The sequence below is a fragment of the Centruroides sculpturatus genome, unplaced genomic scaffold (assembly GCF_000671375.1).
Source record: "Centruroides sculpturatus isolate CEXI.00-Female unplaced genomic scaffold, Cexi_2.0 scaffold910, whole genome shotgun sequence".
In the NCBI taxonomy this organism is placed as follows: Eukaryota; Metazoa; Arthropoda; class Arachnida; order Scorpiones; family Buthidae; genus Centruroides; species Centruroides sculpturatus.
Window position 1 is genome coordinate 225,340 of NW_019385035.1, and position 14,839 is coordinate 240,178.

The 14,839-nt window shown below is 32.3% G+C and overlaps 1 protein-coding gene across 1 annotated transcript in view; it reads right to left on the reverse strand.

Moving 5' to 3' along the window:
- Positions 1-2,016: 2,016 nt before the first annotated feature.
- LOC111633714 (ribosomal protein S6 kinase alpha-5-like) overlaps positions 2,017-14,839 on the reverse strand; it is a 33,463-nt gene continuing 20,640 nt past the window's right edge. The window contains exons 12-13 of the mRNA XM_023378325.1: positions 12,641-12,850; positions 2,017-4,177 (exon numbers count right to left, since the gene is read on the reverse strand). Coding sequence (XP_023234093.1) covers positions 3,281-4,177; positions 12,641-12,850 — 1,107 coding nt within the window. The 3' untranslated portion in view covers positions 2,017-3,280. The remainder of the gene's footprint in view (positions 4,178-12,640; positions 12,851-14,839) is intronic.

The window sequence follows — 14,839 nt, forward strand, 5'->3', positions numbered from 1 at the left end:
GCTTGTTGATCTCATTTTTTTGCTACGAGTATAATTATAAATTAATAATCCATAATCCAAGCAACTCGAGTGCATTGTACGGTGGCAGCCGTCCCGATTTATTCGCCATTAATTAAAATACCGAATGTAACTTCCCGTTTCGAAGGTACGACTTAATCTCTGTCTGTCTTTTTTTTTTTTTATTTGTGGGAAAGTGGCATGTGTATTTTTCCGCATAATTAGCATTTTGGAAAGTTGTTTCAGTGTTTGCTACTCCCGAAAATGTTAACTTTTATAAGAAGAAATATAAAAAAAATTGGAACAACATAATCATATACTTTATTGATCATTCATAAACATACAGTTTATAATGTTGATAACATCCTTTTGAGCCGACAGGTACAAGCTCTGACATTTATAAGGAGCGATGAAGGAAGATAAATCTGATAATGAGCGGCAACAATCACAAATTATGACAGATTATGATTACTTAGAGACAAAAAAAAAAAATACTTTAAAATAAGGTAAAAGAACACTATCAACCTGGTGGAAGAGATATATATATATATATATATATATATAATATTTTATATATATAAATTTCCAATATTGCAAAGATTTCATTAACAGGTCAATAGTGGAATGTGTTTTTTTACAATTTTTTTTTAATATTTTTTTTTTGATAAATAAAAATTATATTAATTCTATGTAAACATCCCTGTTGTAAATCACAACTCTTTACATTCACATATATATATATTTCAGTATATTAAAAACTATGTAACTATTTGCTCATTCACCATAATTTATTTTAAACTTAAATGGATACTAAAAGTATTGAGTGCATTGACTATTAAAAATTTGATATTTTAAGTCTAATTCAATTTAATTAAGTTATGGGAACTTAAAATTGACTCCGAATCATCCCGGGGATTAATTTTTAGAGAGCAAAAGTCTATGGTTTGATTTTTCTCTCGAATTAAAGAGAGGACACGATCGAATTTTGTAAATTTTCCCTGCACGACAATGTACAAAATCGGATAATCTGCCACAGATTGACTGTCGATGCTCCCGGTCTAACATAAATATATTTTAATCAATTGTAAAAATAAAATTAGATCATTTTTATACATTATATAATGTGTGTGTATAAAGTATAATTATAATTATTGACTAATATATAATATTTTATCATTTTTTAAAAACAAAAATAAATAGTTAAGAGATGAATTTCTCAAATTATAATTTTTCTTTTAAACTTAATATATTATATATACATATACATATATATGATTTTATATCCATTAATAGAAGGCACAATTTCCACCACACAGCGATATGTGTTATTAAATTTTTTTTTAAACATGAATCTAGAGGGGGGAAAAAAATCTCTACGGACTGTGGCAATGTCAAATCTCAAAGACTAGAGATGCTATTTTTCGGATGCTCGATCTCAAGCAACTCAAACTAAGGGCGTGGAATACCGAAGAGGTACGTAAAACATATTGATTTAGTATACTATTGCTCATGAATAGACGGAGATAAATTTTGACAATTGGCACATTTCTCTTTGCTGTTTACTATGAAGATAACATTGTTTTTTTTTTTTTGTTTATACATGATGCATTTCTGCGGAAAAATATATATATGTATATATAATTTTATTTTTATTTTTAAGCTATTGCATCTACGATGACGTTACGGTAGCATGTACGTATTTATGATTATAAGAAACACTTTTTTTGTCTTCTCGTAAAGATAAATATCTGACTAATCTTACAAGACATAATCTTTTGAAAAATTAACATATTGCACATCTCTGTATCGTTTTCTTCTCTTTCTTCCTATGTACAATTTATTTATTTATTTAATTATTATTATTATATATTTATTTTTAAATATATTTGCAAATTCTTGCAAACTTTACAGTATATATATATATGTATGTATGTATAGGAAGTGATATGGAATATTTATTATAAAAAATTCAAATTGCTTACACTTTAAAAAAAAAGAGAGAATGTTTACAGTGATGCATTTTTTTTTTTTTTTCGTTCCCTCTTTTCCATTTAGATGAATTTTAACAAATATATTACAATGGATCAATTAAAAATAGCATTTCATAAAAGTTTTGTAACCTCTCTTGTATATGAAAAAGCTTCCGCCAAACGTTATCACAACACTGCCTTCGACAGCTAACTAAAAACTCAAGAGACATAAAATTTCATTGAATTTCTCAGGAATTAAGACTAGTCTATATCTAGAATGTTAACAACTCTTGCCCATTATTTTAAATTGGAATAAATAATAATAAATCTAACTTTTTTTTTAATTATTTTTAAATAAATTACATATTTTCTTCAAATTTCATTAGTATATATCTTAATTTCTTTTTTTTATTTATATAATAATAATAATAATATATATATATATATAATCGGTTTGGCTAGAAAAATTGACTTTCAAATGCTGCTGTAAAAACCAATGTTATATGAAAGGAGATGGGACAACAATTAATAGTTTGCTTTGGTTACCAGCAGCTTATTTTTCTCAACCATATCCCATAATTTGTATTTTTTTTTTTTTAATGTATACATATATAATTATTTATTCCCTGAAATCACATTTTGTGAATGTACATTAAAAATAATTAGTGCAATCTTAAGAGGCACCTATTATTATGCAATAAGGCAATACGACCCGTCCGACGCTCGGAGGGCGACCCGCCGGACAATTAGTTTATAAATATATCGACAGCCATCTTCGCGGTGTTGCGGGTTCTGGCGGGTCGCCCTCGCCGCATCTCGACAGAGACTAATATAGAGATTTTTTTTTTAAAGTTTTTACATAATATGAGATGATATTCAATATAAAAACATTTTGAAAAATTTTTTTTTCTTAATGGAAGAAGTGAAGCTATATAAAGTAAAATATGATATACATATAAAGCATTTATGTAAAAGAAAACATGATTTAAACCAAAAATAAAATAAAATAAAAGTAAGCCTTTACCTTGGTAAGAAATTGCATTGCTACTGTGTTAGTTTGCATTTTCAGGCAATCAAACTCTGAAATGATCTGATGTATTTCTATGTCGTTCTACAAATTAACATAACCCATTACGGTGTGGACCCTCGAGTTTTATGAAAATTGGGCAAGGTGCCGTCCAATACAATTTCGTTTGCAACAAAGTCAGAGTTTTTGGGCGAGTAACTTTGTCGCACCGTGTAAGAATTAAAGCAAAATTTACAGATAAAAAAGCTCCTATATTTGACTATGCTATTTACAGTTTTGATAATGATCAATCAATCACTATTGTTTCGATTTTCACCTTCTTTGCCTTCTTCTGTAGCGACGGAGACAGGCGTTCTTCTATCACGATGCAGTCGTCGTCGCACTTTGTGGCTTCCGTGTTTGCCAGTTTCCTTTTCCTAGAGCGTGTCGTAGGTCCCACGACGATTTCGCCAGAAACGGCCGGATTATCGTTCACAAAAACTGCATCAGTCATTGCACAATGATGTTTCGAAGCATCACTTTGTTGAGATGGAAGAGTCGATAGGTAGGCTGTGACTTTTGTGTCAGAATAGTTGAAAACGGAGCTTAGTCCTGCTTGAGAGTCGTCTCTTGTGGGAATGAATCCGAGCGATTGAACAGAATCACAGGTTTTTGTTGGAGTGGATGAGACAGAAAAACACGAAGATGATGATGATGATCTTGCCGAACTAGTAGGAGAGTCACAACTGCTGCTAGTACTACTAATGGAGGAGTAACTCTGAGCGTCGGAACTCTTTTTAAGCTTTCTTCTCTGGGCCAGGGGAGCCGCAGAAACGTCCAAGAGCCTGAAACCTCCTCTCGTCGCCATGTGAAAAGCGTCGAAAGTGGCCTTCAATGCACAGTCGGCCACCCTGGGCGAAGACAGCGAACTCAATACGTCGGGAGTCATCAGAGGAGTACCAGAGTACACACCGCGTGACTGACCCTGAACCCAAGGATGTGTCCTCAGCTCGGCCATGGTTAAACGCTGACGAGGATCGACAGTCAAGAGACCTCTAATTACATCTTTGGCTTGGTTCGACACCATTTCCCATTGTAATCCAGAGAAATTGAATTCACCTTCTTTGATACGGTGCATTATTACAGCTGCACTAGCTTCTCTGCTGTAGGATTGAAAGGGTGCCTTTCCAGAGAGCATCGTATACTGCAGAAGGAACAAAATAATAATATTATTATTATAACTTAATTAAATTTTTTTCATAATATATTATATTGTTAAAATAATTTAATTTTTTTGGATCATTTCTGATTTCGTGTATGAACAAAGTTGAATGAAAAATATTTTCTAATCACCATTCACCTTTATATAACAGACTACATTCTTGGACCTTTGCTTCTGCTAAGTAGCAAAGGTCTAAAAGTCTTCTATTAGATTTTTCCTTTGTATCCAAAGATGCAACAACAAAAATTTTAATATGAAGTGTGCATCATATGTCTGAGCAGGAACATGTACCATATCTTATAGATTTTACAATCGTTTAAGACACACAGAACACTAATGAGTATTGGAAAGTAGAGTACAGTACAAACATCATGGTGCAGGTGAACTATTCATACATGAGTTATTCACGTAGAATTTACACATTAAGACTAAGGGTGCAGAATATTTTCAGGACCCAAAAAGTTTCCCTATTGTCTAGTTGAGACACTAATCCATTTTATGCAATGTTATTGCAGCTATTGCTGTAAATTTTCCCAAACCTCATTCGTGCATTTGGATATATTCTGCATCCCTACTTAAATTATTCTTGACATAGTTTGTGTTGTAAAACAAATAAGTTGTTTTCAGGAATTTCTCAAGACTATGCAATCCTGACAGTCAACAATTTTGTGAGTAAAAATTAAATTAAATTAAAAAAAATGCCATAAATATTCATTCTTTCTTACAGTTCAGTTAAGAAATTGGTTGGCTCGAGTCTTCAATAGTTAAAATAATTTCATTTTATTTTTAAAATTTTTGTTGTGGAAATCTAGAGGTAGAATGAATCATATTATTACTTGAATTTAATACTGAGACAAAACTTTTTAATATAAATAATGAAAGACAAAAGTTAATGCAATGATCTTAACATTGGACCTCTTTCTTTCAAATATAATCAAATTGTATTCTAAAAGCTCTGCATATTATTTTTTATATCATGTTTCTTTATTATTGGACTTTTTAAAGGAGATGGCAGTTCTAAAATCTACTAACTCGATAGCTTACTTCAAATATAAATGCTGTAGCTAACAGTTAAAATTACTACTAATACTATAATCTAATATTTTAAGCTTAATTAAAATCAATCCTCAAAGTTAACAAATATTAGGAAAATACTAGAACTGGTTTTTTAAAATTATATTGCGGGATTTTCTCTCTCTCTCCTTAGTAGATTGATTTTATAATAAACTAGCTGCAAGGACCCGCTTCGCTGGGCGAAAAGTAACAATAGTAAAGATTAAGATAATTGCATTATAGCTAATCTTACCCGTTTTCACAGAATGCAAGAATTAGGTCCCCCATTTCCAGACTAATTAGAGAATTTTTACGTTTAGTCAAATGAACTATTTTCAACATTTCTGGAACGTTCTATAATCAAACCAATATTCGAATTTTATGTTCGAATTTAATTCAAACAAATTCGAACAAAACATTCAAAATAGAAAGCCACTTTCAACCACTTTCAGCCTCATATCTCCCGCACCCTTATAGCTATCGAGACACAACCACACCTATGCACGAATGGAGACTTGGGGCTACCACGACATACAAACACCACTCACGTGCGATGTGTAGTTTTGGCAGAAAAGTGAAATATAGGGACATACATGTCCATTTATATATATATATATATATATATAGATAGATGAATAATATATACTGTATAATTATCTTATTATAAATTACTGTATGTTTAATTTACAGGCAGTTATCACTAGTGAAATTGCAACTAAAGTGCAATTCAATTGAAAGAAGAGGTGGAAAGTATGTAAATTAGGAGAATAGGAAATAAAAGTAAGATATGCAAATATCTCTAAATGTAGCCCCAACATGTACATAATGTAACCATACACCTGAGAAGGCTTTCAAATTTTAAAAGATTTTGTGGTGAATAGCTTGTCATCACTACTTGAAGCATGAAAGAGTGAAGAAAGGAAGTTGTTTGGTGCAACTGTACAATGTCTCATATATAATGATGCATGGGATATCACCAACTTTTAGAGACTGAATGAGATAGAATCCTAGAACTGTGGGACATCAGATTATCCTTGCAAACTATGTTATAGCCTACACACGATAAACAACATTCAACATTGTTGGTGTTCTTACAATCATTACAATATGCAAACACAACAATGAAAAAGTGGGGTACAACAACAAACCTCTGTGTGAATAGAAGTGACAAATCCTTTTGAGACTCTTTTCCAACAGAATGTTGTTCATGTTACTGCAAAGATAGCCACATCCACCTACTTTGTTTTATGCACCAAAGTGGATGCAGTGTGATACAACATTTATCAATGGTTATCTGAGGACTGGCATATCCCACCAAACCAAACTGCTATCAATAATGCAATATATAAATGATCTGCCAAGGAAAGATGCCTCCTGGAAGGACTTTCTGTGGGAAATTGATCTCTGTTACAAATGTGAACTTGGAAAACTCCACATGGACAATGTATTGGTATGCGGTCATAGGTTCGTGCATCATCAGTGTTCAGTGACCCAACCATTGACAGAGCCTTATTGATAGTTTGTATATAGTGGTGTGTATTGCTGCATACAACTCGTGCACTCGTGGAAATTATCCAAGATTTATTCTGTAATATTTCCACAACTTTACATTGTTCTATGATTTTTCTTTCATGGCTATGCAATTTTGCTATTGATGACTGTAAATTATAGAAAATTATTTACTCTAGATTTTCATTTTAATTTAATTTTTAAAAAATCTCAATACATTTCAAAATTTCACATAATAATTCTGCAGTATGTGCATTGTAATGCAAATAATGTTTTACTGATTAAAAAAAAACATAATTTCTAGTTAAGCTATATTTGGGACAAGACTATGTCTCAGAGACTCACTACTAAGCAGAATCACTTTGACGCTCAAGGTGGGTCTTGTTCTCCTTCTCTAATCTTCTTTGGTATCGCTGTTTTTGGGCGTGATTGTTCAAACTTTGCTGGTCATGACCACAATGTTGTCTACGATGCATTTTCAATGAAATTAACCTATCCAAATTTCTCTCCATTGCATGTCGGTCCGGGTTGAATTTTTATCAATGTGCAATGAAAATTTCCCATTTTTGAAAAAAATAATCATGGCTATTGTATCATCCAAAATTATTTTTTTACTTTGCACAAACAATATACAGTTTAACCCAATTATAACGTAATTGGATGTAACGACAACCCTAATATAATATCAAATTTTTATCGTCCCATGATTTTACTATATTAGATAATGTTAAAAAACCTGCTTGTAATGACATAAAACCCTGTTTTAATGTCAGTTTTGAAGCATTCTCAAATTTACAAAATTAGATTACAAATTTTATTTAACAAAGAAAATACTACATGTTCAGTCCTAGGGTCAGAGTCCACTTCCTAGAACAACTGTGGGTGGTACTCTCACCACCTGACTTTGGTTTGCCTGTTTGCAGAGAGAGTTGCCATTTTTTATTTCATTTTGACTCAGTTCTCGGTCCCCCAAGTACCTAAAAGTCCGGTTTTTTTATGCACACATGATTTGGGCACCTAATCCAAATTGTACTCCTTCATACCTATAAGCTGGTAACACAGCAGGGAGTATGATTTTATAAATAAGACATAGTCTTGTCAATTAGTGAGATAGATATATCTATCTCACTAATTATCCATAGTATACCAGTTTCTGTAAATGTGCACAAAGCTGTACATTTTTTTTCTCATTTTCTACATGATATTATTGACAATATATTCAATAGACATAGCTTACCTAGATACTTAGTGTTTTACTTATTTAAAAAAAATATATTTGCATTACAATGCACATACTGCAGAATTATTATGTGAAATTTTGAAAAGTAATTTAATTTTTAAGAAATCATAATAAAATGAATCTAGAGTAAGTAATTAATAATTTTCTATAATTTAGAGTTGTCAATAGCATATTATATATAATTACAGGTATATTGAAAGGATGATGATAAGAGCCAAAAAGAATGCAGCAGATTAAAATAGAATGCTTCACTTCAAAGTTTCTGCTTTATAATTACCGTATATGCCAAACAAAGAAACATTTTGTGTAAGAATTCTTGGAAAATATTTGGTAAGTCCCACATGCTTGGAATATCATTTGTTAGATATAATTTCAAATAATAAATATTTGAGGAATTATTCTGTCATAAACAAAACTATTTAAAAAATTAATTTTTAACCTTTTAATTCTGTCCTCTATTTAATATTTTCATGCAATTTTTATTGAATAATAAAGTACTGTACAGAGATGGGTATAACTGAAATTCAAAAACATTGAAAACTTCTTCACAATTACAATTATTAAGATATGAATTATTAGTAGTAGATAATTTTTCCACTAAAAATTTTTCTATATATGGAATAAAACAGTGTTTACTGCACATTCCAAAGATTGTAGATCCTCTTTTCAGTAATTCTGAAAGATAATTACTACAATAGATAATTGAATTTTGTCGTTTTGTTTTTCTATCTGCTTTGCAGCCAAGTTCCAGTTAACTGTAAAATTGTGTGATTTTGACTGTTTATATCTATTTAAAAATGGAAGAAGACAAGCTGGTTAAAACAAAATTTACCCCCACTTTTATACATTAGTTATATATAAAAATTGAAAATGCATGAAAATTCATAAATTTAAAAATAAAAATTTGAATTGTTAAACTTAACTCTATATTAGTACATATAACCAACAAGCAATGAGGGAGGTCTACCATATTTTATAGACTATAAGACGCAATTTTTTAAAGAAAAAAGTGCCTCCAAAATTAGAGAAATTATAGAAAAGGACTATAAGACGCACTTTTTTCATAAAAAAATTGTGTCTGATAGTCCTTTTCTATAATTTCTCTAATTTTGTAGGCACTTTTTTCTTCAAAAAATTGCCTGAATTTTCTCCAAAATTCAGGTGCGTCTTATACTCGAAATTAATATAAAAATGTCCAGTGTTTGATTTAAAATTCCCACCAGTTTTAAAAATGGCCATATATTTGATGCTGCAGGAAACCTATCTCTATCTGGCAACATTGAATTCAACTGGCAGCAGCAGTGCACCGATGCGATGAACATGAGTTGCGGGGATTCACAAGCTTGCTAACACTGTCTCCCTCCCACCCCACCACACCATCACAAATCCAGAATACTGTCATAGCCTATGATGCGTCATTGCAGTCTACGGTGCCAGTGAACTTGAATTGAAAGTGATTTGTGTTATCGGTAACAGTACAATATTTTTGTTAGTAGCTAGTTTTGTAATGGAAAAAATAAAAGGCATTCATATGATGCGGGCTATAAATTGAAAGTAATAGCATATGCAGAAAAACATGGAAACAGAGCAGCTGAGCGACATTTCGGCCCTCCACCAACAGAAAAAAACCATTCACAACTGATGGGCTAGTAAAGAAGAACTGAAATAAATGTGCAAATAGAGGACTGAATGCAAAATGGCCAAAACTAGATGACGATGTATTGAAATGGATTCAAGGACACCGTCAAAATGGCATTAGAATTAATACAAAAATGATTCAAGTACATGCTCGTAAGCTAGCGCTACAGAGGAACTTAACAGACTTTAAGCGTGGAGTTGGTTGGTGCTACAGGTTTATGAAGCGTCATGGACTTATCATGCGAACCAAAATATCTCAGAAGATGCCACAAGAGTATGAAGAGAAAATATTATCTTTCCATCACTTTATTATTCAATGTCGAAAGAAAACCAGTGTGGAACTAAGCCAAATAGTGAATATGGATGAAACTCCTCTGACATTTGATGTGCCGAGTAACAGAACTGCTGCCCTGAAAGGTGCTAAAACTGTAACTATAAAAACAGGAGGACATGAAAAAATGCACTACAATGTTGTCCTTTCATGTCGTGCTGACAGTATTAAACTTAATCCAATAATCATTTTCAAGTGCAAAATAATGCCAAAACCTTCTGAAATACCACCAGGTGTTGTTGTTCACGTACATGACAAGGGTTGAATGGACGAGGCTGTTATGAAATTATGGATTAACAGAGTGCGGGAGAGAAGGAAAGATGCTTTAGTGAAGAAGAGTTCTCTTCTTGTGCTAGATCAGTTTACAAGGTCTGTTCAAAAAGTATCGGACCTTATTTTTTTCCGCGTAAACCAATGATGCGAGAGAGGCCTCCTTCGGTGGAGTTGTGGAGGGGAGACCTTATTTTTTTCCGCGTAAACCAATGATGCGAGAGAGGCCTCCTTCGGTGGAGTTATGGAGGGGACAGTCATGCACAGCCCTGAATTTTTTCCCACCTGCAGAAAGCGTCAGTCGTTGGCAATCGGCGTATGAGTGAGGTCATGTAGTGCGCTCTGATATTACATCAAATTTTGCCAAAAACCTTGGCGATACCCGAGTGTAAACCATTCGCAAGATTCAGCAGGCTTTCGGGGACGATCCTCGAGGCCAAAAAAAGCGCGGCAGGTCCGCAGCAATATCAAAGGTCATGTTGACAGTTTTTTCGACTCTCGTGGGGTGGTGTGTCGTGAGTACGCACCACAAGGCCAAACCATCGCAAAGGAGTACTACCAGGAGGTCCTTCGTCGTCTTTCCGATACAGTGCGATGCAAACGATGGGATCTGTGGTCGATCAAAACTTGGCAGCTCCATCGTGATAACGCATCCGCCCATTCTGCGCATCTGATTCGGGCTTTCGTCGCCAAACACAATACTCCTGTGGTTCGTCACGCTCCGTATTCTCTCCACATGGCTCCGTGTGACCTTTGGCTATTTCTCAAGCTGAAAATGCCGCTAAAAGGAACCCAAATTTAGTCGAGAGAAGACATCGTGCGAAATGCGACGGACCGGCTGATAACCATTCCAAAAGATGCGTTCCAGCAGTGTTTCCAGCAATGGCAGAAACGCTGGGAGAAGTGTATACATTACCAAGGAGACTACTTTGAAGGGGATTAGGGTTTTGTTCCTCAAAGTCAATAAATTTATTTTTGCCGACCAAAGGTCCGATACTTTTTGAACAGACCTTGTAGTAGTCATTTGAAAAATTCTGTGAAAGAGAAATTGAGATAGGAAAATACAGAGTTTGCTGTTATTCCAGGAGGACTTACTTCACAATTGCAACCTCTTGATGTCTCAATAAATAATTTAAAGTGTATATGAGAGAGGAATGGAACAAATGGATGATGGATGAAACCCAACATGAATTCATGCTGAAGGAAGGTTTAAAACGACCTACAATCAAACAAGTGTGTCAGTGGATAAAACAGTTGTGGTCTAGAGTGACAGAAGACATTATTGTTAAATCTTTCAAGAAGTGTGGCATGAGTAATGCTCTCGATGGCAGTGAAGACCATCTTATATATGAAGAGGACGACGATGAAGAAGAAAGTTCAGATGACGATTTTCAGGGATTTTAAAGGTCAGTTCAGTTTTATAAACTAAGAATTTTTTTAGTCTGGCTTTGCAATCTAATAATAAAAATGGTAAAAATGTTGTTTTTTTAAAAAATTGCTTAAAAATTAAGGTGCCTCTTATAGTGTGAAATGAAAGACTTAAATCCAATGATCTGAGATTTGGGGTCTTGATCATATTTGAAATCGAGACCTCTCAGGACCAATAGGAAAGTCCAAACTACATGTCAACAAAACAATTAGTATAACAATAAATTCTGAATGACATATCTAAACAGTTTATATATTTGATTAAGAAATTATGAATTTTATAATTCAAAGATCAGTAACTGTTGAACACCATTAAAGAACCAATTTAGAGGATTAACAAATATTAATAACCTATTAAGCATTGTGCAGTTATCATGGTTATAATGTGAGAATAGTGAACATTTACCTTTGAAGTTTTAAATTCAGAATAGTATTTAATCTTGAAGAAACAATCTATTCTAACTACAGTATTAGGTTAGATGCCCTTAGAATCAAATTAATATATTTTAGATGTGAAGACATGAGAGTTTTAAGATTTTTCTGAGGGAAAAGTTTTTAAATAATCGATTTTTTCAAGTTGCTGCTGAACATTGCTTAATTTTTGTTAAATAACATTATTTTATCATTTACACAGTCTTCTGCATAAACAATAATTTTGTTGTAATGCTGCATCATAATATCATTAAATTAATCAATCATCATCTGCAGAAGAAATGTAGCTGTTCAGCAATCTAGAAAATGTCCCTATAATTTTGTTATCTTGGATTGCAAATCAACCAAGATAAATGTATTCTGTAAAAGAACTCTTAATATTTGCTACTCTTATAGGAAATTATTATATAATTTCTTCAATTTTGGAGTTCATATACAAATAAATATATGTACTTTGAGGTCAATTTCAATTTCCAAAACTGTCTGCTTCTAAAAACACTTTCAGATGGGTATAGAGCATTGTTATATAAATATTAATACTTACCAAAATTACTCCCAGGCTCCATAAATCACAGGATTCATTATAACCATTATTATCAGAACCTGTAATGGCTTGTTTTAGCACTTCTGGAGCAGCATAATGAAGTGTAAAACATGGAGTCTTCATTGCTTGATTTTCAGGTTTAAATCTTGCGAATCCAAAGTCTACTATTTTAATTTCGGAATTTTCAGATTCATCGGAAAACAGGAGATTCTGTAAAATTATTAATGATTAAAATCAGTAATGAAAAAGTGATATTATAGTAAGATATATTCTTATACATTTTTTTGAAAGCAGAACACATTGTAAAGATTTAAAGGTATGCCATGAACTGTTAGGCTTGAAAATTAAACACATCTTTCTTTCAAATATATCTTTTATTATTTCTTTACAGTTCAAATAACGTTTGTATTTAAAAACTTTAATTAAATTCCTATTATACTAGACTAACTCTTTCCAATAAATAATTTACAACTTATGCTTTTCCTCTCTAAATATAGTTATTATCTGTGTTCTTTGTTTTAAACACAAAACACTGTTAATCAATATTCAGAGACTATTTATGCCATTCTAGACAATATTTATAATATCAAATTAATCAATACTTATGTTACTAGAATACAAGTACAGTGGGTGATTGGTTAACAAACATAATCTGTTCCAAGACTTTGTTCGTTAACCGATTATCGATTTACCATAGGTTTCTATGGAAATTTGATTAATTCATTCTGGAGACCCTCAAAAAATAAAAAATATACACTTTCTTACTACGTTTATTCATATTTAATAATAAAAATACGTATATACACGGTCTTGCATTTTTATTAGTCATGTTTTTTCCGTTTGTGGGGGTTAAAGAATCTGTCTAACATTGATTGCTTTTTCTTTTCTTCAGGATTTTTCAGAAGTAATTAATCGCATTGTAATTGTACAGATCCCTAAGCCTATTAATCTCAACCTGGTTTGGATGCCATTTTAAGACCATTGTTCTGACATCCTCCCACTTCTTCAAAAGATCCTTAATAGCAGATATCAGCAGAAATCCGATTTTCAAAAGAAAAAGTAAAAGAATTGTTTCTCTCAGAAATCTAAAAGGCTGGAATTACAAGGGAGAGTTTCAAAGTTCGGGGGAATACTATTCGATCAGTATAGGCTATACTGAGTAGCATGTCGATGTTGACGTCTCCCGCGCTCTGAAAGTTTCGAACTGTTGCTTGAAGACATAGGATGAACAATTGGTATTCGTTATTTTACGTCGCTTCTTCTTGTCTTTGTTCTGTGGGGTGTTCGTTATCCGATCATGTGTTCATTGTCCAAACATAAAAATCTTTCGCAAAAGTGTTTGTTATCCAACTTGTTCGTTAACCGATCACCCACTGTAATAGTGGCATATAACTTCTATTTTCTTCATAAATATTTCTACAATGATTGAATTACTGAAATAGACAAATGCAATCATCATATTTTGTAACGATAATTATCAACAAATAGTGTGCGAATTTTTTATAGCTTGTCATTATAAATAATATTTAGTGAACTATATAGCCATTAAAAAGGACGCAATTAAAATTCACTTGCTTCTTTTGCACGAATTGAGAGCACCAGTTTTCCTTCCAATGATCTGTCATCAATCAATTTTGAGGCAAACTAGACATATCAGTATTCTTGTGTCAACAAAACTGCTTCCTTCTGATATTATCAGAACACAGAAAAAACCATGTTCTTGTAAAGACATTGCTTTTATTAAATGTGCATGATGTCAATAAGTGCTTTGTTGACACTATTCAAATGAGCGTAAAGATTTTCATTTGGAACACAATTCCGAGGCCAATATACTTATATTGTATAATACACGAATAAAATTCCTTCTAGAATTCTAGAACAATTTTAATTTTTTCCATTGAATAATAAAATGTGTTTATTATACATATATATTAGGTCAAAAACATGATTGTGTATTACAAGAAAAAATTGCTTTATAAAAACATTTCGAAAGAAGAGAGGTGGGAAGCCATGGCATCAAACTTGCCAATGAGCCATCTTACTCATTCAACTATGTTCACCCATAATTTATTTTTACAAACTCTACATGTAATTAAAACTTTGAAAATTCATATCTTGCAAACCCTTATACATTGGAAAGAGTTACTTTATTGTGCATTAGTCGGATAAGTGTTCTATAACATATTAAAAAAAATCAAA